The 25,348-nt window shown below is 40.5% G+C and overlaps 3 protein-coding genes across 3 annotated transcripts in view; all 3 read right to left on the minus strand.

Annotated features, from left to right (window-relative positions):
- LOC150083297 (tektin-4-like) overlaps positions 1–25,128 on the minus strand; it is a 164,659-nt gene extending 139,531 nt beyond the window's left edge. Inside the window, exon 1 of the mRNA XM_090377956.1 lies at positions 25,013–25,128. The gene's annotated coding sequence lies outside the window, so the exon portion shown is untranslated. The remainder of the gene's footprint in view (positions 1–25,012) is intronic.
- On the minus strand, positions 12,938–14,173 carry LOC150083298 (uncharacterized protein F54H12.2-like). Its single transcript, XM_090378467.1, has one exon. It carries the CDS (start codon positions 14,171–14,173, stop codon positions 12,938–12,940), a length of 1,236 nt encoding a protein of 411 aa, XP_090234593.1.
- Positions 15,986–16,426, minus strand: LOC150083299 (uncharacterized). Its single transcript, XM_090378468.1, has one exon. It carries the CDS (start codon positions 16,424–16,426, stop codon positions 15,986–15,988), a length of 441 nt encoding a protein of 146 aa, XP_090234594.1.
- Positions 25,129–25,348: the final 220 nt, after the last annotated feature.

Below are 25,348 nucleotides of genomic sequence, written 5' to 3' on the forward strand. Positions count from 1 at the left end.
TCAGGCAGTAGAGGGTTCGCTTAAGTACTCTAGTAGGCCCTTCCACCTAATTTCCGAAGAATTCAGTGTCAAGGACCTAAAAAAAAAGAAATAAAATTTAAAAAAATATATATATATGTATAATAGTAATAATAATAATAAGAAGGGCACGATGGCCAAGATTTAGCCTGATGGACCCAGGTTCGAGTACTGCCTTGGCAGAAGCCAACTCGGCTCCATAATGCTGGGGCACCAGTATACTAATAGAATAATAATAATAAATAAATTAATAGTAATAAAAATTAATAAAATAAATAAACATCGTGAAAGTTGCTCCAAGGGACCTACCTACCTCACGGTCGGGGTAGCGGCTAAGGTGGATTGTGGCGCCATCTGGCGTCACGCACGAGAACTACCACTGGACATAAGCCGAAGCGAAACAGGTCCACCTCCTTAGATGGATGATGTCACAGAGAAATATTAATCATGCTGCATCGAGTGTGACGCAAAGTAAAGTCACTCGTGTGGCAGAGGGGTCGGTTCGAAAAATGGGTGATGGTCTCCCCAGGAAGACAGTGGAGTGAGTGGCGCTGCCCCCCCCTCCGTATGGCTACCCCAAGGGAGGGGCCAGACCATCCAGCCCAACTGGAAGTGCTTCCTGCACTAGTGACCACCCAGGAAGGGAGAAAACACCAACGCTTGAAGTGGAGCATCGAAATGAATACGTACATCATGCAAGCATACTAGGAAATAACGGATATGACAACTTACAGGGCGGGACCCAGTGGCTGGAACGATTCCCGGATATTCAGGTCACCGAACAGCGAATAGCGGACCAGAGAATGACCATCGTCAGGAAGAACCTGATAGCTCCTCCGATCTTGGAAAAAATCAAGCAGACATGCGCGATCAACTACAAAGGATAATGAATATGGAACCAGAGGAGGAAGAACATACCACCACCGAACCAGAGGAGGAAGAGCAAGAAGAAATACAACCCACAGCAGTTGATGTGGAAACGAGGTCGTGATATCCAGAATATCAATTCCTTCGAATGGACCCTTTGTGTGGTTTATTCAAAGGAATGGACCCCCCAAAGACTCGTGATACCGAAGTAGAGGCCGAATAGAACTTTGTGGTAATCACAGACCACCTGAATCAGCACATAAAAACCGCATTACCTCGACAGCAATGACGCAACACTGGAGGCCATCCACAGGGTCATGTATTATGCCGCGGTAACAGCCACGAGGATTAATGGAAGAGAAGCGAGAGGCCAGCAGCAGAAGAACCGAAAACAGAAGAAACCAGCAGATTGGGAAAGAAGACTTCAGCAGAAGATAAAAAAAAATTAAGATTCAAGATAGGCCAATTAACCCAGTACCAACCGGGCAATAGGAGTAAGAAATTAATTATAAAAGTGAAGAGCATCCTCAAAACAAACAGCATCCACAGCAAACATAAGAAAAAAAATCAGAGGATAGGAGACATTGGAGGAAAAGATCTTGGACACATTGAAGCAGAACCTCAGTGCACACAGCAAGAGACTATGCCGATACAAAGAGAGCACACAGAGGAAAATAAACAACCGAATTTTCGATGAGGACCAAAGAGGCTTCTAGAGGAATCTTGGAGAAGACGGGAAAGAAGGAAACGGAACACCCGAGAAGAAGACGATTGAGGAGTTTTCGGGAAACATATGGAGCAGGGAAGTAAGGCATAACAGCCGAGCGACCCGGATAGAACTAGAACGCAAGAAAACCAAGGACGTACAAGAAATAAGAGGGTGAGAGATTCGGGAAGAAGAAGTAAAACAGACTATCAAGAATACTGACAACTCGCGAACTCCAGGAATTGATAATGTCCACAACTACTGGTACAAGAACTTGCACACACACTATCAGTTCACCCGAATGATCAGGCACCCAGAGACAATCCCGAAGATTCTCACTCAAGGAATTACATATCTGAACCATAAAGACGAAGATACAAGAAACCCCGCGAAATATAGGCCAATCACCTGCCTCCCAACAATGCACAAGATCCTGACCAGCTGCATAACCAGGAAGATAACAGACCACTTGGAAAGCCAGTACATAATGTCCGAACAGCAGAAAGGATGCAAGCGGCTGAGCAAAGGATGCAAGAAGCAATTAACTATAGATGCTGCGGTTATGGAGCAAGCCTACAAGAAGCGCTGCAATATGTACACAGCCTATATCGATTACCGCAAGGCCTTCGATTCCGTGCCTCATAGCTGGCTAATATAGACGCTGAACAACCACAAAGTCAATCCAATAGTGACAAACTTCCTAGTTGAAACGATGGCGAAATGGAGTACCACCATTAAGGTCGAAAACATCACAACCAGACCAATCCCCATCAGGTGTGGAATATTTCACGGAGATGACCTGAGCCCACTGTGGTTCTGTCTAGCACGTAAACCCGCTATCTACCATGCTCAACAGCAGCAAGTACGGATATAACCTCAAAGAAGGAAGGAAGAACTTGTACACCCTCGCCCACCTGATATACATGGATAACATCAAGCTCTAAGCGGGAACCGAGAAGCACCTTCAGCAACTACTCCAGATCACCGAAGAATTCAGCAATGACATTAGGATGGAATTTGGTCTAGACAAATGCAAGACTCACGGATTGCGTCAGGTAAAATTAGTCAACTAAATCTATCAGCTGCAAAGTGGTAAAGAGATCGTAGCCATGGCAGAGGGCGAGGCCTACAAATACTTGGGGATGATGCAGGCTCAGCAGTTACAGCACAAGGAAATTAAGGCCTGCCTGACCGAAAAATACCTTCAGAGACTCAGAAGCTTGCTGAACGTAGGGAACACAGTTAAAGGCATAAACGCTTATGCATTGCCAGTGCTAACATACTCCTTCGGGGGCATAGATTGGACTAACACCTAGCTGGAAGATACCATGAGAAAGATAAGGACAACGATGACTAAGAGCCGCCAACACCACCGGAAATCTCCCGTGGAGAGACTGATAATTGCCCGGGAAGAAGGAGGAAGGGGCCTGATAGACCAACAGAAGACAGTGATAGAGTTAACCTGAATGATTACTTACAGAAACACACAGCAGCGCTCCAACCGGCCATAAGGAAGATAGACAAGCAGTATACCCCACTCAACCCAAGCGAGGAGTCTCCCCACAACCAGGAGGTACAAACGAAGCTAGAAAGATGGGCAGAGAAGACACTCCATGGCAGACACTACAACGATCTCCATAAATAACACATATATAAAATTGCTTCCGAGCGGGACGTTCTTCTCTGAAACTGAAAGATTTACGCTCGCCATCCAAGACAAGGTGATCAACACCGGGAACTCTAGAAAATACATTGCCAAGGAGCCCGGAGTGTGTGATGACATATGTCGACGATGCTACATGGCTTCAACCATCACTGCGGGATGCAAGGTGAACACTGAGACTGAGTACACGACCAGGTTGCCAGGATAATACATCAGAAGCTAGCAAGGAAATACCAGTTGGTCGACCAACTGGTATTTCCTTGCTATGTACGAAGAGAGTGTCCAAGCACGAACCCCAGAAAGCACTAGAGACCCCATCCCACAAGCTGTACTGGGAACGCGCCATAATAATAACGGATAGGACAATCCCCCACAACAGACGGGACATAGCCCTAGTGGACAGAAGGAAAAGGCTACCTATCTGACTGACATAGCGGTACCCAACACTCGCAACCTGCAGAAAACCCATCGAGAAAAAATCAGGAATTACACGGACCTAAGACAGGAGATCAAAGAGATGTGGCATATGCAACAAGTAACGACCATCCCTATCGTTGTGTCAACCACAGGTATGGTGCCAAAGACCGTACATAACAGCGTAGCAGCAATAGGTCTCCCAGCGAACACCTACAAGGAACTCCAGAAAGTCGCAATCCTGAACACCTGTAGGATAGTTAGAGAGTTCCTCGACCAACAGTAACACCAGACATAACAACAACCACCGTGTGTATTTGGTAGCAATACCTGTCACGAGGTGGAAACACCAGTAAGGGAGAAATAATATAATAATAAAAATAAAATACAAATAAAAAAAAAATAATAAAGCAGCTAAATGGGATTTTGTGAATGATATACAGAAACTTACTTTACTAGCAGGGATAAGGAATTGATTATCCCATTATACAAGGCAACGATTAGACTGCATCTTGAGTAGAGCATACAGGTCTGGAGGCCTCATTTCAGGAAGGATATAGATCTGCTGTAACGGTGCCGAGACGGGCAACGACATTAGTAAAGATACGAAAAGGTAGTCTTGCCAGTAACAGCTTCAGTTCTGCAAACTGTAGCGTCTGGAGGACTAGGCACCTGCGAGATGATCTGATTCAGGTATTTAAGGCTTTGAAAGAAGTGAGCAAGATAAATACTGATGGCATTCTTTTTCTTGCTCAGATTATAGACATGAGGGTTCGTCTCCGCGTGTAACACAGTGGTATTGTCACCGTCCTCCCCAAACCGGGTGAAAAAGGCCCGGGTTCAAATCCCATCAATGACGCGCGGAACTTTAATGGGCTTTTTTCACTACGTGTCTGAGTGATTCCTTCTCAGGCGTAGATAGCAAGGTTTATCCTCCAGAAACTGGAATTTTTCGTCCAGCAAAACAGACAAATCGACCATAGAACATATACAATTAACAGACATCAGACACACAGCACGGCATAGGAATTTAAATATTCGGGTGGCCTAATATTATAGTTTGGTGTTTTTTTTTTTTTTTTTTAGACATGAGGGGGCATAAATTAAAACTGCAGAAGGATGGCTGCAGGATAGATATGCATAAGTTTGCTTTAAGCAATGGGTGGGTTATTGCTGGGAATAAGTTCCATCTACTGCTGTGCAAGTGAGTAGTTGGAATAAATTCAAGGAAGATCGAGATAAATTATTAGAGGTGATTGACAGATGATGTGGGAAGGTTTTTTTTTTTTTTTTTTTTGGCAGATGCTTTATAATCTTGCTTACTAGCATAATTTGCCACCACTAATACAAAACACCTAACTACTAGCCAGTCATAGCCAACAAGTTCCACTTTATCTCTTTGAACAGCCTGGATTCGTTATACTATGGACTCAAACAGGCATCGAAAGCATGCCACAGGTATGCTGTTTCATGTCGATTCAGTTGTTACCTACAGTTATTGCAAACTCAATGGGTCCGTACAGGTCCTCGCCGAGGTATTCTTATACCCATCCATGTGAAAAAAAATTCTTTTTTGGGGGCCCCTTTCCTTTTCGTCAATTTTGAAATCTACCAATCGAACACATTCGAAAAGGGTGAATTTGAAAATGCGCATTACATTACAATTATTCATTACTAAAAACAGTTATTCCGAAAAAATGTTTGTTAGTATTAATTAATTTGTCTTCTTTAACAATATGATAATATCAGCAAACTCATGCTGAAGACTACATTTGTGTAGTACATATAATCGGCCGTCATTTCCACTCACAATCTGACGCCCCTGTGCCATGCAGAAGCTGCACCTTCTTCATCTTCTTTTGCACAGTCCTGGTTGAGGATCTCTTTTTAGAGGAGCTTGTTCCATCTCATCCCATAAGTGCTGAATTGAATTGAGATCTGGTAAGGGGGAGATGGCCCTACAGTAGGCTGAATTTACTCTGATGTGCCTGAAACAAGTTCTATATAATTCTAGTTTTGCAACATAGTGCAAATATCCTGTTGGAAATATCCACACACTGATGATATTCGTTGCAGCTACGAAGGAATGTATCTGGAAAAACAGTTTTTAACCTGTGGCATCGAAATTTTGCTCCACTGGTATTAAGGCTCCAATTTGCACCACAAAAATAGTCTCCATACTGTTACATCACCACTAACAGCTTGCATTGTTAGCATTTGGCAGTGTAGGTCTATGGATTCAATCTGCTTTTCTTCATATTCTGCTTTGCCCATTAGCGTGAAACAGCAGGTATGGAGATTCGTAAAACCACGAAACATTCTTCTGATCACGCAATATGCAGTGTTAGCATTCCTGGGCCATCTGAATTGCTACTTGTTGATTCTTGCTGACAGTAGTGTATCCAGGTTCGGTCGTCGGCTGCAGTACCTCACCTATCGTAAGATATGATAAGTTGTTCCCTGTGAAATGATATTTTGGTCACAAAAAGCCATTTCAGAGGAAAGAGCTCATCAGTAGTTACTTAAATATTTCGCGTTGCCCCTTCTTGCATTTAATTTCACAGAGGCACCATCCCTATGAATTTAACTCCTTGCTTTATATCGCATTGTATGACCATGTGATGATATTACCGAGCGAGTAATATCATCATATATATCGCATAGCTTCAGCATGTGACACTGTTACCAAAGAAGCACTCCATTTCATGAAAAGGGCAAGTAACCACATAAAGTGGCCAATAGATGTATAATATATTTATGCTATTCACTTACAATTAGCATTAGCATTAGTAGAGGCATACGATGCAAGAAAGCAAGCTTATGCAGCATCAGCCAAAAAAAAAACTCCCATTTCATCCCTCCACTCATTCCAAATGCCTGTCCAGCTCAGCCTTAAATTTATTTAGGCTATCAACTTCCACAATAAAATGTGGAAGCCTGTTCCGCCAATCAACTACCCACTGGCTAAAGGCAAATTTCCACACATCTATTCTACAACTATCTTTCCTCAATTTGAAACTGTGTCCCTCAGGTTCTTACTCTGAGCAAGAGGAAGAATCCTATCAGCATTCAGCTTGCTGAACCCATTCAAATCCTTCTACACCTCAATCAGATTATCTCGCAGGTGCCTACTCTCTAGGCGCTGCAATTTGCAGAACTTAAACCATTCTTGGTAAGAGCACGCCTTTGTTCCCCTCATCAATCTTATTGCCCTTCTTTGCACTCGTTCTAGCAAATCTACATCCTTCCTAAAATGAGGCGTCCAGGCCTGTAAACAGTACTCTAGGTGTGACCTGACCATTGCTATCAAATATTCCTATATATCATTGACCAAACTCCATGACCTGCCCTGGCAACCAGTCTGCACTGCTCAGCGAACTTCATATTTGTCTGCACAATTACCCCCAGGTCTTTTTCACTTTACTGAGTGTAGTACCACACAGTTGGTATGTTTCTCTTCGGTTATTGCTACCCATATGCAGTACTTTACATTTGTCAATGTTAAACTTCAGTTGCCATCCTCATCCAATTTTCCAAACTTATCTAGATCCAGTTGGTTTGTTTGTTATTTGGTTTTTAGGAGCATTAGCAACTAAGGCCATATTGCTCCGGGGATATGCGGTGGTCATTCCCTGACCTTTTAGCATCCTCCGTATTTGGTGGTCACTGGCTCGAACCCTGGTCTAATCAAGAAGCGTGTGCTAGACACTACTGCTCCTACCCTCCTGGCTACGGAGGCGCCAGATCCAGTTGGAGTAGCATACTGCCTTTACTGTCGTTAACAACCCTGACAACCTTTGTATCATCTACAAACTTGGATATTAAACCTGATATATCTTCATCAATATCATGTGGCATATGCAACATACAAATATAAAAAACAACAATGGGCCCAACACCGAATCCTGGGGAACTCCACTAATAACATCTGTCCACAAAGAGCAGTGTCCATTGATTACCACTCTCTGTCATCTCCCACTCAACCATCCCTTTATGCATTGTAGCAACTTACCCTTAATGCCATACCTCTCCAATTTGTACAGCAGTCTTCCATGAGCAACAATATCAAAAGCTTTCCTGAAATCCAAGCACTGTATATGATAGTAGATATGATGGGGATTTAAACACATTTGCATAAAGTCTAAATGGCTTTAAACACAATTGCATAAGACCTGGAGGGATTTAAACACATTTGCATAGTATACCACGAGCTCTGGTTTGAAAATTATAATTAGTTCTCATTTCCTACCCTAGATGGCGCCACATGCTTACCGAATTCTTTTTAGTTCATATTTATGTCCCTAGATGGCGCCACGTATATTTCTCAATTTTTTTTTCTTCTTTTGTGTAATGTCGCAACATGAAGACTTCCTCCATCACATTTTATTTACTGAAGCGATAAGCATATCAAATAAGGTCATCGGAATATTTGTGTTAATTGTGTAATGTAAACAACATGAGAACATCCTCCATCACTTTTTATTTTTAAAAGTGATAAAAAATATTTTCTTTCGCGTGTGTCTTCTCACAGTTTTAAACCTTTATTGATCCTTTGATAAAAAGAAAATTCATTGTCTTGTCATAGTATTTATTAGCTAATCCATCAGAGTCTTTTTTTCTTGTGTGTGAGTAAACCTTTTTATAGGTTCGTTTCCTTAGAGATTCAATATGAAGACACATTTTTTTTAATTAGAGCCTTTTTATTATTATTGTAACGCTTTATTATTGTCTTAACTTATGTGTCATAGTTCATTGTGTTATTGTATATTTTCTTTGGTACATTTTTTTTTAATTAGAGCCTTTTTATTATTATTGTATATCTTCTCATATTTTTTATTATTGTTTTTGTGTAATTATTATCGGTTTTTGTGTAATTATTATCGTCTCATATTTTTTAACCTTTTATTGTCTTAACTTATGTGTGTAAGCATTTTATTGACACATTTCTTTAAATCCCAAAGCTCAAACATCAAAGAAAATTTCTGCTTTTTAATGAACATTTTTAAAAAGGTACATCTATGAACAAACAGTAACATTTTCAGAACAGCTTTTTAATAATCAAAAAGGCACAGTCTAATGAAATGGGAATAAATGTGCATAACGTTCAATATAACTCTTCCTTAACTCTGATATCATCCCAAGTACCGCCTGCAGAATATTATAAGGATTAATTTCTGGTTCTTTCTGCTGCTGCAAAGTACATCTAGCCGTAAAGTCTGTTACCACGTTATACGGAATCAGATGTCGAACCATATACTCGTAGGCTTCTTGAAATGTGATATCACTGGTGGTGAAGCGCCGACGCTGTCGCAAACATTCGCGAGCAGAGATCAGTACTTCCATCACAGATTCTTGCATCAAAGTGAATAGGTTAGCTTCATTTCCAAGCACAGATACAAACTCGTCAACATAGAGTATTTTATGTGAAAGAGACTCACATTCACTCAAGTCGAGAATAAAATCGCACAACTCACCATTGGAAATTGTAGCACGACCAGCTTCTGTCTCAATCTCCAAACCGCCTGTAAATGTAATAGTTTCATGTGCACGACCCCGAACTAATAGTAATACTTCAGGCCATTTTAACGCTATCTTACTCCATTGATCTGTCGTTAATTTTAGATAACTCGAGGCACATTGCAAAACGATCGATACTTCGAAATCAAGCAGGAGAACCCGTAGAATAGTGCTCGAACTGAGGCGACGAAAAAACACATAGTTCTTCTTTGGAGCGGTACTCATCTTAACAGTTGTGGAAAAATGGCAAATGTAACGACAGAACGTATAACAGTCATATATAAAGCAGTCCCCAACCCTGATATGTGACTAATAATATTACTCAAGAAGACGTGTGTCATCGAAAAATGTATAATAATGAGCTCTTACAGGATGTCGTACTATTTCGGAACAAGTTTCACAATTAACACAAATATTCCGATGACCTTATTTGAAAGTGAAGGAGGATGACCTCGTGCTGTGACATTACACAAATATTCCGAGACCTACAGGATGTATAGGCCTCTTTATATATGACCTGTATACGGCCTGCCGTTACATTCACCATTTTTCTACAACTGTTGTGTTTTTTCGTGCCTCAGCTCGATCACTATTCTACGAGTCTGTACTATGGAACCATCAAGTTTCCTTTTGACAAAATAGTCGGATCGATGACTGAGAATGTCGTAATGCTACTGGAGAAACTTTAAAAAGGCGACCCCAGTCACAGAATCGTTAGAGAAAAAAATGGACACTTGGATGTGTGATGATGATTCCCTGGAGACTGAAGCTGATAGTCTTGCTGAAGTCATTGAAGCTGAAATACTGTATACGAATAGTGTACAGTATACAGAGGTGAGTGAATTTCCTCCTATTTTATCACTTTTTATTTTTAAAAGTGATAAAAATACAGTTTTTATAACATTGTTTAATATTCATTTTCAGAATGCAGAATTCTTTTCATTGTCTCAACTTGCCGAGGGGAGAGCAGGAGGATCAAACGAAGGGCCTGTAAGTCTTAATCAGAATTTCATATGTAGAATTACAATCCGAATTCCAAAAACGTTAAGTATTTTTTTTTTTCATTTCTTTTCAGATTCAAATTGGTGGGGGTGAGGAAACACGAACGATTCTACGAAATCAGTGAAGGATCAGAGAAGTTTTCCTCTAAATATAAAACTAAGTATAAAACTTACAAGTGCAAATACCGAGACCTACATTTGCTTGCAGGGGAACAATTTTTTCTATTGTTCAAACAAATGTTTAAGCAAATTATAGGGGATGTAAACAAGGGAGGAGAATTTAGCCATGTTCGTTTATGTGTAAACGCCGACTCTCTAAAAACACCGATTAATCTTCCATTTATGAAGATATCAGAACTGACATTAGATAGAATTATGGATGCATTTTTCAGTGTAGATCAGTCGCGAAGTGGTTTTCTGATAATAGACTCTCTCTCAATCGATCTAGTTCTAATAAACATATCAAATAAAGGTGGTGCTGGTTATGGTATTCTCATATAAGCCAGGCGATACACTTCCATCTACAGGTCACTCACTAGGTGAACTAGTAGATGAATTGGAAGGTGACATTATTTTAGAATTAGCTACTTCAGGACCCAAATCATACAGAACACGCTCAGGCAAATCTGGTATTCTCATATAAGCCAGGCGATACACTTCCATCTACAGGTCACTCACTAGGTGAACTAGTAGATGAATTGGAAGGTGACATTATTTTAGAATTAGCTACTTCAGGACCCAAATCGTACAGAACACGCTCAGGCAAATCTGTAACAAAATGTAAAGACATTACCCTAAACGAGAACAACAGCCGACTCGTAAACCTGGATGTAATGCGATCAGCGGCGATGGGTGAACAGGTTGAAGTGACAGTTCCTGTACCGTTCAACGTGACAAATGACAGTGCAAGCTACTCCATACATCGTTAACTAGGCGGTAGGGTTTAAGAAGCGCATAGTTGGAGAGGACATTCCCATATGGATACTTCCGTGAAAAACACAATCAAAAATGATTCGTCGGTTATAACTCTGTCACTATGTGTTCCTTTATCCACCCCTTCACTTGCGTCGCGGCCGGTGGTACTCAAAGCGGTAAAACTACCTTCATTCTGTCGCTTATTAAAAACTGCGAACAGCTAATTTCACCCCCTCCGGAGAGAATAATTTACTGCTACTCGGAAGAGCAGGATCCCTTCTTACAGTTTCCACACGTTGAATTCGTAAAAGGCTTGAAACTGCCCGAAGTCGATAGACGTGTCAGAAATCTAATTATAATCGACGATCTCCTACACGTTGCAAAAGACAGTTCCGAAATCGCTGAAATATTCATTAAAGGAAGCCATCACAGGAACACAAGTATCTGTCTTCTCTCCCAAAATTTGTTCTGTCAGGGTAGCCAATATAGGACCATCAGTCTTAACTCACACTATTTAATCGTTTTTAAAAATCCCAGAGATTCCCGACAAATATCTCACCTAGCCTCGCAAGTATTTCCTGGGCGTTCGAGTGTTCTAGTCGATATTTATAAGGAGGCCACAGAAAAACCATTCTCATATTTATTACTGGACTTTCGACAAGATACGCCAGAACAATTACGTCTGCGCTCGTGCATATTACCAGAGGACGGCCCGTCGATCGCATATGTACCTACATGGCTAAAAGGCTCCGAAAACATAGTGACTTCATCAGGTTTTTGTCTGGTGCCAGCCCCAAGCAAGCAAATACAATTTTGAGACAGGCATCACATTCTCAGGTCACTGTTTTGTGCGAACTGTGTAAGAATTTACTAAGAGGTAACATACCAATCACCCCCAAAGAACGTCTTAGACTGCAGCGCAAAAAGAAACTGCTGCGTGTTCTAGCGGATAAAAAGGTCCCCTTCACAAGGCGACGGAGACTTATTAACCAGCAAGGAGGTGCACTGTTTCCCTTACTGGGCAGTCTGATAATTCCACTGATAACATCGCTAATAAGAAAATGAACGACATGTTCAAAAAATATTTACTACTGGCACCACCAGAACACCAACGGATGATTTCTCTGGACGAAGAGATGTCCGAAATTCTGAAGAGACAGGACATGTCGATCGAATCCAAGGTGAAGGCCTACCTTCAAACATTGCAGGCTTTTCTGGGACTGAAGAAGAAAAGCGGGCCTCCAGAGGAGGCCCTCGTGCTCCCTCCCGTGGCGGCCGGGGAAAAGCGCGCGCCCAAACGTGCAAGGAAGAAACAGTCGATTCTGACGTCTCCCCGTCGCTTGAGAGGAAAGAAAATACAGTGGATAAGCATGTAAGTAGACAATTTTTTTTTTTTAAATTTGTTTATTTAAGTGATCGATTACATCTAAAGTGGCAATAATGTCATTGCCCCACAAATTTTTACAATAACATTCGTTAACAATCTGTCTCATAGTAATACCGCGACATCTATGGGTTAAAAAGAAAACACAATGCAGTCCACAAGCTATAGATTCCCGATGTTGTATTACAGTCTTGTTATGAGTCCACTTGCGACTTTGCCTTTTCAGAAACGCCGCAAAATCTTCGGGCGGGGGGCGGGCAAACGTGTCGAAGTAATCCACTTCTTCTTCTCCGAGGTAAATAGCTATCCAATGGGTTCCTGGTCTGTCGGATGGATCGGTGTTGACAACTAGAAGAAACGGTTTACTAAGAATGTTCGTAGGCAGTTCGTCGCGAGCACATACACTTATGGGGTAATCTTTAACAACACTTTCCAACAAACGTGCTATTTCTTCAGTGTTCATAATCCAGAAGAACCGACCTGTCTTTTGTCAGCGAAACCACGTTCTCGAATTCACTGTACAAGACGCACATGACGTTTTCAGGCAATGGTGAGGAAAATTTCAGTTCGAGACGTACGCTCCCCCGTTTCAATGCACTAATGTGTTCGCCGATGGCGTTTTCGTCCGGCGATAAATCAAAACCGTACAATACATTACCGACTGGATACTCGGAATATGACAAATCGTTTCCGGTGGCTTCCGTCCATTTCTTTAATGAAGAGAAGAGTGACAGATACGATCTCGTATACTGTCCTGTCTTGAAGTCGGGAGTCAGAGGTATTGACGGGTACTGAATGCCATCGGAAGTCACTTGTAAGTAACACAGGTTGAAGTGAGAGAAGTTAAAAGGATTACGAGAGTACGATCCATTGAAACCTTCGCTCGATACCAAACCTACAATCACACGCGATGGAATTTGTCCTAGTAATATATTATCACGTGTGGAATCTACCATTCCTTTGGGAATAGAAAAGTATGTCACGTTCACGCGATTAATCGGGTACACGAGCGGGTTCTTCTCTAAAACACTGATGTGTGCTAGCTGGATCTGAGGATTCAATTTCACTTTACGTACGAATAACGTTGCTTCCATAATGTTCAACTTGGCAGTTGACGAATCATTGGAAAGCAAACAAAATTCGGGGGAACTTCTTACAAGTCGTAAACGGAGGGAGACGTTATTCACTATGTATTTAGACTGGTGACACAGATCGAGTCGAAGTCTTCCTAACATCTCTGCAGTTTTCGATTTTGAGAAGGATTTCGATCGTTGGTACATACCACTGTCGTCCTTCTCGAACATCTGTTTAGCATCGGGGTACTGATCTTTGACGTACATCTCAGTTGTCAGTTGCGAATTCTTGGCTTCCCGTCCATAGATAAGAAGCGTTTCCAGGTATGCACGATAAGGGTACGTATTTGACGATGGGTTAATCAGTTTGTCTTGTACAAAGAGATCGACTTGACTGAATAGAGAGTGAAAGAAATTGTTAACGACTCCTACTTTATCATTTTCTTCCAGATCTTTTCCATCGCTTCTCGTGATTCGCACCTTCAACTGCAAATAACTTTTCCCGAGGTCTAGATATTCTTCTGAAGTCCCCGGAATATAGAATTCGATCGGGCCTACACTATCTACAGATGCCAGAGGAAGGAAAGTAATACACGACGACCATTCGACACACATATTAGTGGCGGGTTTACTGAAAAGATCCAACTCAGACATCATAACCTCCATCGAAAATATCGCGACGTCTACGTTTACCACCGCTCTGATTACGCACCTTGTCTTTAATGGCTTGCCCTACTTCTGATACACGATTTAAAAACGAACGTTTCGGTGGAACACCTGATATGACATCATCGACAATATTACGTCCTGCTGATAGCACTTGCCGACCGATGAAAGCTGCTGCTGGTTTGAGTATCGGTGTGAGAAAACGGAATGCTGTGCGGAAGATGTTTCCTAAACCGTAACCTCTCTGGATAGATGGCCCAGCGAAGTAGGGGTTCCCCCCTGCTTGCATTGTGTAGTAATGGACGTACGCATTCATCGTTCACGGAAATGTAGTTTAATTGTAGTCTTTCCGTCACTGAACGGCACAAATTCACCGCTATCTGTACGCACTTGGATGGTTACTGTATGGAACGTGCTTAACTGGAGGGGGTAATAATCTAAATGCGAGAACTCTCCGTTATTGGAAAACGATACGACACGTAACAGTGGCGCTTTCGTGTCACCTACAACCTGATCCTCAATTAGATTACAATAGACGAAATAGGAACTGACACCCCTATATATATCTGCCTGGTACTTAGCGTAAACTCTGCCTTCTAAGTCTCTGCCTAGTTTTTCGAAACCTAACATCTGACCGAGTCCTGTTTTTGGGAAGCGAAGGTAAACTGATGGATCGATTTCGATAGACACTATACCTATGGAGTTCACTTTTGCGTCGAGCTGGGGTGCCAGCTTCATCATGGCATTAAGCACCTGTGATACACTTTTGTAGTTCCCTCGTGGTAGTTTACAGACCTGAACAGCTTCTGCTTTCACACCCCGATATGTGATCGTTCTATTGGATGCTTCTTTAGGCATTGTGATTTCCTTCTTGGAAACCCACTTGCCGACGTGATAATTTCGGAAAATATGGAACCCTCCTTGATCCTCGCTAAATGTCTTATCGAGACCTATAACCCTTGTAAAAACTTTAGAGATTTTCACAGTAGCCTCGTTCTTCACCCTTAACGTGAACTGTTCTTTCGTTCCGTCTGTTTTCACTTTCAGTTGAATGTCACTGTCGACAGAATTAACATCATTGATAAGTTTTGAGGAAGTGGTATACTTTTCTTTTAATACTGTCATCGCTCTGACTTCTTTTTTCTTTTTGGGGTACAGTGAGAATATGTTCCATCCATCGGAGATATTATCCCATGAAAGAGGGAAGTGTACTTCGGCAAGTGCTACTTCCCATTTGCCAGAGAGAGAAACAGCGTTAGGCAGTTCCACTGTGAATTGTGACTGAGAATTTCTGGGATAGTAGTAGTAGTAGTAGTGGCACATGATGCAAGAAAGCAAGTGTAGGAGCTTATGCAGCATCAGCCAAAAAAAAAAAAAAAAAAAAAAATCACACCATTCCCTCCAAATGCCTGTCCAGTTCCTCCTTAAATTTATTTAACCTATCAACTTCTACAACGACAGATGGAAGTTTGTTCCAGCAATTAACCACCCGCTGGCTAAAGGCAAATTTCCGCACATCTATTCTACATCTGTCCTTTCTTAATTTGAACTTATGTCCCCGTAGGTTGGTAATCTGAACAAGTGGAAGGATCCCATCAGAATTCAGCGTGCTCAACCCATTCAAGGCCTTATAGACCTCAATCAGATCACCGCGCAGGTGCCTAGTCTCCAGCTACTGCAATTTGCAGAACTTAAGCCTCTCTTGCTAAGAGAATCCCTTCATTCCCCTCACCAATCGTGTTGCTCTTCTCCATACTAGCATTACTGGGTAGTGTAAGGAAAAACATCTTGTGAGCTGACCCAACTGTTGAAGCTTTGTGGGTAGCCTAACCATTTGACTAATAACTGACGTTGTCCTCTAACTGTCTTTTGTTTAAGTACCTTTTCGATGGGGTAGACGTCAGGGGGTTTATCGTCAAAGTTAACTTTCTGTAACTGTGTTTCGTAAAACGTTCCTTCTATCTGCTCACCATCACGGCCTGTCACACTGTACACAACAGGGTTACGCTTCAAAACACGTGTAATAGTAAACACTTCTCTCGTCCAATTCCCCCAGTATCCTTTGCGAAAAGGGTGAGACCCGCTGCTCAAAACAACTCTATCTCCGATTTTAAATTTCGGTTTCAGGGTTTTGGTACTGCTGTGGTAGAGTCTATTATACACTTCTTCTTCGTTAGCAAGAGTGACTTTTACAGGGGCCATACCAATAGAACGAAGGGTAGTACGATTATACGTAGCCACAATATCGTCGAGTAAGTGAATATATTTCTGACTTTTGGAATAAGAAATCCACTTATAAATTTTTTCTTTCAGTGTACGAATGAACCGTTCGGCAATAGCTGCCTTCTTTTCTGATCTTGTTGTATAGAAATTGATACCAAGGGAAAGGAATAACCGACGAAGAGGAGCATTAGTGAATTCTTTTCCTTGGTCAGTGTTCACACAAAATGGTGTTTCTTCTTCGAAAATAGATTTGAATGCCTACACCACCTCGTTGGCTTTTTTGCTTTTCAGTTTTCTGACCCAAGAATATCGCGAGAAGCAGTCCACACAAACCAGAAGGTAACGATATCCATCGTTTGAGTCGGCGAGAGCCGACAGGTCACCTAGGTCACATTGAAAAGTGTGATTAAGTCCGGGAACTTTAATTTCGTTTCTCCGAAAATTAATTCTTTGCTGTCGATGTCTCACGTAAGTAGGTTGACTAGCTAGGAATTCGCGCACAACACGTCTGGGTAATTTAGTATGTTTTTGAAGAGCATCAATAGAACTGAAACTACCTATTACTTTAGGATTATAATAGTCTGCTAACATTTCTCTATCTCCACAGGTAGGAATGGACAGTGTCGAAGACATCGCACTACTTATATTTGTCATCATCCTGATAGTGATTATTATTATCTCGGAACCGCAGCTTGAAGATTGGAGGATGGACTGCTTCCACACATCTGAAAATGTTACTGTTTGTTCATAGATGTACCTTTTTAAAAAATGTTCATTAAAAAGCAGAAATTTTCTTTGGTGTTTGAGTTTTTTTTTGATTTCAGGAAATGAGTCAATAAAATGGTTTACACACATAAGTTAAGACAATAATAAAGCGTTACAATAATAATAAAAAGGCTCTAATTAAAAAAAAATGTGTCTTCATATTGAATCTCTAAGGAAACGAACCTATAAAAAGGTTTACTCACACACAAGAAAAAAAGACTCTGATGGATTAGCTAATAAATACTATGACAAGACAATGAATTTTCTTTTTATCAAAGGATCAATAAAGGTTTAAAACTGTGAGAAGACACAAGCGAAAGAAAATATTTTTTATCACTTTTAAAAATAAAAAGTGATGGAGGATGTTCTCATGTTGTTTACATTACACAATTAACACAAATATTCCGATGACCTTATTTGATATGCTTATCGCTTCAGTAAATAAAATGTGATGGAGGAAGTCTTCATGTTGCGACATTACACAAAAGAAGAAAAAAAAAATTGAGAAATATACGTGGCGCCATCTAGGGACATAAATATGAACTAAAAAGAATTCGGTAAGCATGTGGCGCCATCTAGGGTAGGAAATGAGAACTAATTATAATTTTCAAACCAGAGCTCGTGGTATACTATGCAAATGTGTTTAAATCCCTTCAGGTCTTATGCAATTGTGTTTAAAGCCATTTAGACTTTATGCAAATGTGTTTAAATCCCCATCATATCTACTTATGATATCAAAATTATTTTTGGCATTCAGTTCCTTTGTGACCACATTATAGTATCCAATCAAATTGGTCAGACCAGACCTCCCTTTAACAAACCTGCATTTATTACTGCCGTCTTGTCTAAATGATCTTGCAAAGCTTCTTTAATCAGTGATTCCATTATTTTCCCCGGAACACAAGTTAAACTAACAGCTCTGTAGTTAATTGTGTCACCTTTTGAGCCCCCTTTGTGAATTGGTGATACATTTGCACACCTCCCCTGAGTCCAAGGATGCTCTCCTAATTATGGCTAAGGGTTTGCTTACTTCCTTTGCTGCCTCCTTTAATATACTGTAACTGGATAGATCCCGTCCTCCCCAGGTGCTTTCCTTATGTTTAACTTCAACAATTTCTCCTAGACTTTGCTCTCAGTTATTACAATATCACTTAGCTCCCTGTTAGCGTTTGATAAACTTCTAGCACTCCACTCATTGAATAACTCCTCATGTGTGAATGTAGATGCACTTTCTTTTTATTCATATGCACCAGATCTCATCATAGAACCAAGCCCGTGACAGGAAGTGGGGGTACAAAAAAGATTCAGAAGAAGAGAAATGATGAAAGGATTAAAACAGAGGCCCTATTCTGCACCTGCAAGGTTTATTCCCTAACCATTGGTCAGTATGGTTTTTTGGTGCTTTTGTAATGATGTAATATCAAGATTATCCTGGGAACAATTTAAGTGCAGGAGAAAATATTCAGCAATATAGTATTTTGGACTCTATAAATAATAAATACAATAAATTTTAGACTCTGTTATTATGTGTTGTATCCAGCTCCAGACCCAGTTATTTAGGCGCCTCGGGCAGAGAGATTTTTCGGCGCCATTTATTAAATATATACCTGTGGTTATAAAATAAGTTTCCCTATTCTGGAGACCCTAGTGTCAAAACGGTTAGAGATAGCGCTGTGAAGTCTGTGCGCCTGGGTGCGAATCCCGTCGATGACGCGAGGAACTTTAGTGGGTTTTTTTTCACTCCGTGGCTGAGTTAGTCGGTCTCAGGCGTAGATAGCAAGGGATTTTCCCCGAAACTGAGGGTTTTTCGTCCAGAAAAACAGGCAAATCGACCAGAGAACACGGGCGATTTACACACACGAATACGGGTTAATGTAATCATTTACGGGTAACCCTAATATAATAATGATTTGTGAAATTCTGCTGATCCGGCTGGCCAGAACTGAAGAACATCTCTAGAAATTATGCGATCATTTCCGAACGCTGAACGGAGCAGTTCCTTCAATTTTCGACCAACATGGGGAGGGGCACCATCTTGCATGAACACTCTGGTCTCCAAGCATTGCCTTTCTTGCAGGGCGGGAACAGTGTGATCTCTTAAAAGACTGCAGTACCATGCACTAGTTACATACACCTTACAGGGAAGCCATGAGGTGTAGATTCTACAAAGAAAAAATAGTCCGATTATAAATTCTGTGTGAATCCACGCCATACTGTAACGTATGGACTTTGTAGTGGTCTTTCATGCACAGCAGATGGACGAGAATATTCGGCAGTTTTGTGCATTTACAGCCCCATGAAGAATGAAATGTGCCTCATCAGATCACAAGATCATTGGAGCCCATGTATCGTCAAGTTCCATACAAGCCAGAAATCGTTGAGCAGGGGTGTGCAACCTGCGGCTCTTTGAGCATGTACCTGAAGCTCTTTAACTTTTAGCCCAATTTGAAATGGAGTTAGAGGACTTAAAAATCAAGGACATGTGGAGTGCAAGACTAAAATGCTTTAAAACTGAAATTGAGGAATTGGAGAGGCAAAAGCCTGACCTTGCAATTCTACACAAATGGACGGTGATAGATGAGTTGAAAAAGCAAGACCAAATTTGTTCGATGCGTGGAGTAGTTTACCGCACACGTACTTACTGTATATAAATTTGAAAATATTTGCGTTTGGAATTCTCTCAGTTTTTGGTTCGGCGAATTTCTGCGGGCAAATATTTTCGAACATAAACTATATTAAAAATAAATCAAGAAACTGTCTAAATAATGCGAGTCTCTCAGCATGTTTAAAGATGAAAATTATGGCATAACCGCCTGATATTGAGAGACTCGCTCAAAAGAAGTTCAGCAGCAAAAGTCACATTAATTCGTACCTAATTGGTTGCTTGTTACATTTTTTCAGTACTGTATTAATAAATAATATTTCAAAAAAAATATTTTTTTAATAAAACACCTTCCCACTCTATTCCATTACTTAAAAGAAAAACCACCCTCGCCCTCCTCCCAGCTTGAGCTGAGGTGTGGCTCTGCGGATTCTCCCTTTTTTTTAATTAGATCAAAAATGGCAATTCACTCAAAAAAGATTGCCGACTCCTGTCTAGGGCAAAGTCCATTCGTTGTTGCTGATCACAAGACTTTAGTTCTTGCACGGGAACCAGCATAAAATCATTCGAAGCACTTTACATATAGTAGATAAAGGAAGGTTCAAATCTCTTGACACACCTGACTGGTAATGTTTCGAATTCTGACCATTGCAACCTCCACTTCATCCATTACCTCCGTTACAATACGTGGTCGTCTCCTGCCTGGAATTACACCTAACTCCCCGGTCGCTTCAAATTTCTTTATTAGTTTCCGGTATTCACGTAGTGCTGTGTTAGAGTTATTATTATCCTGGTAGAACAGTTTTACTAAAAGGGCACGTTCCTTTTTTGTAAGAGCCATAATGGTTATTGACGGTGGTGTTGGCCTTTCTGCTTTTATCTAACAAGATGTCATTTGAGTAAGCAGCGTGTCTTGAAGAAAACGACAACTTTTACGTATGTTTTCCCCCTGGCGTTGGAAATCCGAACTTTTTTTTTTTTTTTTCTTCTTCTACAAATCGTTTCCACATACCCTAAATGACATACCCACCGATTTTCGCAGGGCTAACTCTAACCATTTTGACACTAGGGTCTCCCGAACAGGGAAATTTATTTTATAACCACCCGGTATATATATATATACTGTATATATATATATATATATATATTTTTTTTTTTTTTTTTTTTTTTTCTGTTCCATTTGTGTGTGTTGGGGGAGGAATATTAAAAAATATTCCCCCTGCAATTCACTTCCACCCTACTGCAGTTACAATCTCACCTCACAAACGCAATTCTGAGTGCGATTCACAGAAAATTCTAGATTCTAGGGTGTGTAAAGCGGGTTTTAGCAGAACATTAAAGACACACATTTATTTACAAAAATTTACAACCTTTAATGAACATTATATACAGAATTTACATAAAAGAAAAATAATTACATACTGGCATACCAATTTCCATATATTTGAACCATACTACAGTACACTACACTATCTCTCTCTCTCTCTCATCAACTATTCCCAATTTACAAATTATGAACATCAGTTTGTATCCGTTGTATCTTACTAAATATGAATCCTCGATGATTACTCAATCATTCTCTTACATTACCAATTTTTATCACTTACATCGCTAAACTCATTTCAGCTCTTATTACTCTTTTAGTATATTTTTTCTAGCCTTTAACACATGAAGAGCATTACAACTGTTATCCTCTTACCTCAAAAATGTTCACTATAAATCACTCATTCTACCTTACTTACTCTCTAGTTAGCATCTTAGTCATCCCCTTTACCACCCTTGCGTTATTTCATTATCATTAACATTCATAACAAATTGTCTCAACCTTAGTAACTAACTTGCCTAATACAACAGGAATATTCTTTTTCAAAAAGGACTATAATTCGATTTACAGAGCTAGGTTATGAGTCATTGAGTTCAATTTGAGAAAAACACAGGAACAGATTTACGTTCCGGAATGGCCACTACTTCCAATTTCCTTGCATTCAGGCTTCCTTCCTGGCAGACAGGCTTTATTTCCCTTTCTTGGGCACTTTGCTTCCTTGGTGGCGGACTGGCATACATTCACTTCTGGGCACTCCGGTTTTCCTTCAAAGCTGACAGTCATGCGTTCACTTTTGGGGGCACTCCGGTTTTCCTTCAAGGCTGACAAGCACTCTTGACATGACGCACCTTCTTGTGTAAACGATATATTCACAGGTGTACATACTTGGCTCATTCTCTGCGGTCGGAACTAGAACCCAGGAGCAGTTCCTTCGCGACTTTTCAGACTCTTTACAAGGGCCTACATTACTAAGCTTTCCTATCTGACTCTTTTCCCCCCCGCACTCGAAAAAAAAAAAAAAAAACCCGACAATCCACTCTCTCCCACGTAACTTTAAGAATTCTCTCGACCACACTTCCCTCTCCTTTCGAACCTTTTCTTTTTTTCCTCAAGTTTGAAACGCCTTCCCTGGACTCTCAACCAATCCCCATACTCTGCTTAATTTTCCATTCCTTCCTATTTGCTAAACATCTCACCCCAGCTGTCTCCCTAGCGCACAAACCAACCCTTCTCTAGAAATTTCTTTTTTTTTTCACACGGCAGTATGACCCTTTCATGTTTGCCGGTAACCTCCAAAACAATCATTTTCGTTTTCACACTTTCTCTCTAAATATGGCGAACTTATCCAAAATTCAGTCATCCTCACGCCGTTTTCTTTTGACACGAACACTGGACGTCCACTGATTTCCTCTCTACTTTCTAATGGTGGCTTAGATCAAAAGATGCTTCCTAATCCCATTTCACGTCCTATTGTTCTTGCCCTCAGAAACCCTTTCACTCCTGTTCTCAAATGGCACCCTCTATTTTTAGTCATTGGGCTGTCTCTGTTTGTTCTCTTGTATTATTTAAATTACTTGTTTACCTTTAACCGATATTTTAATTCACACGCCTAAAACTGTCCATTACTAAATCCAGTGTTCTTCCAACTTTAACCTTATTTACATTAAAATTAAATAACCAATCTTAATACTTACTATCTTTAACTTAATACTCGTTTTCCATCACCCTTCCTGGATTTATTTTAGCAAAATAAATATTTAAATTTTATTTGTAAGATCTACTCTTACACATTGTTCTTGTTTTTAGCGAATGACACCCCGGTGTTGGGCACCGCTATGTTGACCAAGTAGGTAGCCATTTCCTTCTTTTCGATGAGGGTTATGTCTGGTAATCGTGCGGGATCGACTTGTCCTTTATTATGGCGCTGTCCAATGTTTGTGAGTAGGGTTTTTAGTATGGCCTGGGGTTCATACTTGTAATACGCTACAGCTTCTTTGATCAACTGATATTTTTGTGCTAGCTTCTGATGTACAGTATTATTATTCTGGCGACCGGGTCATGTCTATGAGTATACTCTCTCTGGGCGATAACGGTTCTGGATTGTTTCTGGAGCCAGGTGGCATAGTCGGCATGTATCATCTGTCGCTCCGGGCCTTGGCGCTGTATTTTCTATAGAACCTGGTGGTCTGCGTTGGTAGCACAGTGGTATCGTCACCACCCTCCCCACACCGGGTGATAAAGGCAAGGGTTTGAATCCCGTCGATGATGCGAGAAACTTTAATGGGCTTTTTTCCCTCCGTGGCTGAGTTAGTCGGTCTCAGGCGTAGATAGCAAGGTTTTTTTTTTTTTTTTTTTTTTGCCCCAGAAACTAAGTATTTTTCGTCCAGCAAAGCAGGCAAATCGACCAGAGTACACACGCAATTTATAGACAAAAATACGGGTTTATGTAATCAATTACGGGTAACTCTAATATAATAATTTGATTTTTTTTTTATAAATCCTGGTGCCTAGAGGACACACACAATTTACAGACATGGGTATATGTAATAACTTACTGGGTAACCCTAATATAACAGTTTGGTTTTGTAGTTCCTGGTGCTGATTACCTGGTCTTGGATAGCAATCATGAATCTTTCGGTCGCGGGAAAGAGCCTCCCACTCGTGAGCCATGTGTTCGAAGCCATCTTATCTATGTAGACTTGATAGAGGTCATTGTAGTCCTGCCATGGAGTATCTTCTGTCTCTCTGTGTGACGAGGTCTACTTTTTGAGGTTGAGCGCTGTGTACCGTTTATTTATCTTCCTTATGGCTTGGTAGATTGGCGCTGTGTTTTCTTAGAAGTAATCCCTTAAGTTCTTAATCGCATTCTTCGCCTTCTTCTGCTGTTCATTGGGATCTGTCAAATCCCACTCTCCTCTTTCTTTCCGTGTTATGGTCAGTCTCTCGATGGTAGACTTCGGGTGGTGTTGGCAGGTCTTGGTCATCATTATCCTTGTCGATCTTATAATCTTCTCCAGCTCAGTATTGCTCCAGTGTATGATCCCGAAGGAGCATGTTAGTATCGGGACTGCGTAGGTGTTTATGGCTCTGACCATGTTCCTGCCATTCAGCTTTGATTTTAGCAGGCTTCTCAGTGCCTAATGATATTTCTCAGTGAGAAATACCACGCCTTGATCTTCTTGTACATGTATCTTGTAGATGGTGGAAGTTTATCCAAATTTAAGAAAGTATTGGATGAGTACTTAAAAGAAATTGATAAATGAAGTGGGAAAGGTGACATCGGTTATGTTTTTAGTTTATTATTATTATCTTGTATTAATTTGGCTGATGCACATAATCTTATTTGTTTGCGCCATTTTGCCAACTTGAATGCTGAAATCATGGCCAACTGGTCTGAATCACCTTTCAATAACTGAACTGTGCAAAGCAGCAGACAAATCATGGAAGGATACGAAATATACTGTATATGAAGTAAGGTATGTGGTAAGGTAAATACCGTATGCCTGTGTCTGGGTCATTTCTGCGTTGCGATGATCAACGTTTCGCAACGCACGTGCCATTTATATAGTTGCAAAGTGACCCATGATATTTCTTTGGTTATAATCCTAAAATTTCCCTATGTTAAAGGTTATTAAAGTGATGCTACATTAAAACTTTCTTATAGCAGATTTCTCCCTATTGGCCCTGCTTGTAATAGCGGACTTTCGCTGTAATTCTAGTGTTATCATTTATTATAGGTAATATTAAAATATGTTATAATGCAATTTATAATGTTGTAATATAATAAACTGAGAACTATTAAATAGAAATATTTCTATTATAACTAAATACAAAAAAATTAACATATGTTATGAACTTTATGAACTTCACTTACCGTCTGCTCTTTTAGATTAAATGTATATCACTATAAGAGCTTGCAAATGCCTTTGCCCATATAATAAAGGAAACGATGTAAAAAAAAGTGCATAGTAAACTTTGAAACCTGAAAGCGCGCGCGGGCACACACACACACACACACACACACACACACACACACACACACACACACACACACAGAGGCAGTAACAAGAAGTATAGGCAAAAACGGATGTTTGGGAGGTGCCACTGAGATCTTTTCAAAAAAAGAAAAGGCACGCACTCTACATCTTGGCAGAAACAGGAAGTTCTACAACAGGTATATGTATAAAGTTCCGAGCAAACGTTTTTTAAA

This window comes from Mastigoproctus giganteus, chromosome 7, assembly GCF_048544385.1.
Source record: "Mastigoproctus giganteus isolate SK-2022 chromosome 7, ASM4854438v1, whole genome shotgun sequence".
NCBI classification, from domain to species: domain Eukaryota; kingdom Metazoa; phylum Arthropoda; class Arachnida; order Uropygi; family Thelyphonidae; genus Mastigoproctus; species Mastigoproctus giganteus.

What these genes read in the sequence shown, in the direction of transcription:
- LOC150083298 (XM_090378467.1), bottom strand. Translation starts at nt 14,173, where the DNA reads ATGTGTGTCGAATGGTCGTCGTGTATTACTTTCCTTCCTCTGGCATCT.
- LOC150083299 (XM_090378468.1), bottom strand. Translation starts at nt 16,426, where the DNA reads ATGGCCCCTGTAAAAGTCACTCTTGCTAACGAAGAAGAAGTGTATAAT.